We start from the raw sequence: 2,051 nt of genomic DNA on the forward strand, positions 1-2,051 counted from the left end.
TGGGGATGGCACAGCACAGCCCAGGGTGGTTCTGAGCACCTGAGTGCGCCAGGTGAGGTTGGGAATGCTGCTAGGGAATTCTGCCAGGGAATTCTGCCAGGGAGGGAGGATGGACACGCTGGAGGGGGTGTTTTAGTGCCACCACTTTGGGGGACGCCTCACTCGTCCCACTCAGCTCTTTCACCCTCCCCCAGGTGGTTTTTTATGGAATTCCGGACTGGTTTGGGTTGGAAATCACCTCAAGACTCATCCTGCCCCACGGGCAGGGACATCTCCCACTGTCCCAGGGTGCTCCAGCCTGGCCTTGGGACACTTCCATGGATCCAGGGGCAGCCACAGCTTCTTTGGGAATTCTCTTCCAGGGAGGAATTCCTTCCCAATATCCCATTTAACCCAGCGGAGCAGGGCCCCGTGTCCCACCTGTGTCACCGAGGGGCACAGCCGGYTCTGCTCGTAGCTGTTGGGTTTCATACACGGGCGGCTCTTGTTCTGTCCCCGCGCTCTCTTCTTCTCCGGGCGCTCCTTCTCCTCCTCCATCCCACCATTCCCTTGGCTCTCCCCATCCTCGGCTTTCACCCTCTTGGCCGGGGGYTCGTTCTCGCAGATGATCTGCTCCTTTTCCTTCTTCTCGTCCTTTTTTTCCTCCTCCTCCTCCTCCTCGCCCCCTGCCCGCAGGTAAGCGTGGAACTGCTCCTTGGAGGTGAGGAACCTGCGGGAAATGGGGTGGCCATGGAAAAGGGGGTCGGTGGGGTGTTATGGGGGGATTTGGAGCATTATGGAAATGTCAACAATGAACTGGGGGGGGATTATGGACGGACCAGACACGCACTGGGGGTTATGGGGGAGCTGGGAATGCACTGGGAAGGGGACATGGGGACATCGGGAATATGCGGGGTGGTTTATTTAAAGCACCGGAGAGGGTCTGAAAGGGACCCAGGCGGTATTCGGGCGGTTCCGGGGGTGTTAAGGAGGCCCCGCTCCCGCACTCACCGGGCTCGAACCGGCGCCACGCCGGGAGCTGCCGCCGCCATGCTGCCGCGCGCGGCGATGACGTCAGCGGCGGGGCGGGGGCACGTGACGGGGCGCGCGCGGGGCGGGCGGTATAAAAGGCTCGGGCGCGGCGGGAGCCCCCTCAGAGCGGCGGGAGCCGCGGTTCGGTGCGGGTGTTATTTGTAACCGAGTTTCCCTGCCCACAGCCCCTCAGGGATGCCCAAACAGTGAAATAAGGCCGGAGCGCTGCCTTTGTACAGCAGAGTCCCTTGTGGCAGCTCCTTATGGCTTCTCTTTGGGGTCGCTTCGGTGTGAGGGGCCCGCATTAAAGGGGTCACAKCTGCTGCCTCAGGCCTGAGGGTGGCCATGGCTGCAGGGACCCCTGAGATCGCCAAATTCCCCTTACAGCTGAACAGCACCACGTCAAACAGACACACAAAGTAGCACATTGTGTTCCCTTGATCAATTCCCTGGTTTTGGGGCTCTCCTGCCTCCTTACAGCTATCAGCAGAGAGGATGGACCTCTGCAGAAGTGTGGGATACTTCGTACGGGTTTTCTTTTATTTTTAGGGTTATTTTTAAGCAGTAAGCACAAGGACTGACTGCACAGTGCTAAAGGGATGAACCAGCTCTTGCTCATGAGCTGCCTGGAGGCAGCCTTTGGTCCGTGGGTGGAAATTTGGGCTGAAAACCAAATAAACACATCAAGCGTGGKGTGTTTGACCTTTTCTCCCTCCCCTGTCGCTGCCACCTCTTCCCTGTGTTTGGGGCACTCTTTACCCCCTGTCCTGGTGCCTGATCCTCCGTGATCCTCCAGTCTGACGTGTGTGACCAAAAGATGCTGATGTCTCACGGGTGACATATTTGGAGCCCTCCTGGATGACATTTCCTTTCCAGCTCCATCATCTCCCCTTTGACTCACGCTTGGCCTGGGCTGCTGAGAGTGTGACAAAAAGCTGTGAAATCCAAGTGAAGCRAGAGCTGGGCTCCATCTTTCCCATCCCACACTGAATCAGAGGTGCTTTTTTAGGGTTAAAACCGTCTTCTTTGTTGCTGTGAGG

The 2,051-nt window shown here is 58.1% G+C and overlaps 1 protein-coding gene across 1 annotated transcript in view; it reads right to left on the minus strand.

Moving 5' to 3' along the window:
- Positions 1 to 1,047, minus strand: part of LOC130587056 (tRNA-dihydrouridine(47) synthase [NAD(P)(+)]-like) — a 6,297-nt gene extending 5,250 nt beyond the window's left edge. The window contains exons 1-2 of the mRNA XM_057388016.1: positions 991 to 1,047; positions 421 to 709 (exon numbers count right to left, since the gene is read on the minus strand). Of these exons, the coding sequence (XP_057243999.1) occupies positions 421 to 709; positions 991 to 1,031 (330 nt within the window). The 5' untranslated portion in view covers positions 1,032 to 1,047. The remainder of the gene's footprint in view (positions 1 to 420; positions 710 to 990) is intronic.
- Positions 1,048 to 2,051: the final 1,004 nt, after the last annotated feature.

This window comes from Malurus melanocephalus, unplaced genomic scaffold (genome assembly GCF_030028575.1).
Source record: "Malurus melanocephalus ecotype Western Australia unplaced genomic scaffold, MMel_1.1 scaffold_1493, whole genome shotgun sequence".
Lineage (NCBI taxonomy): Eukaryota > Metazoa > Chordata > Aves > Passeriformes > Maluridae > Malurus > Malurus melanocephalus.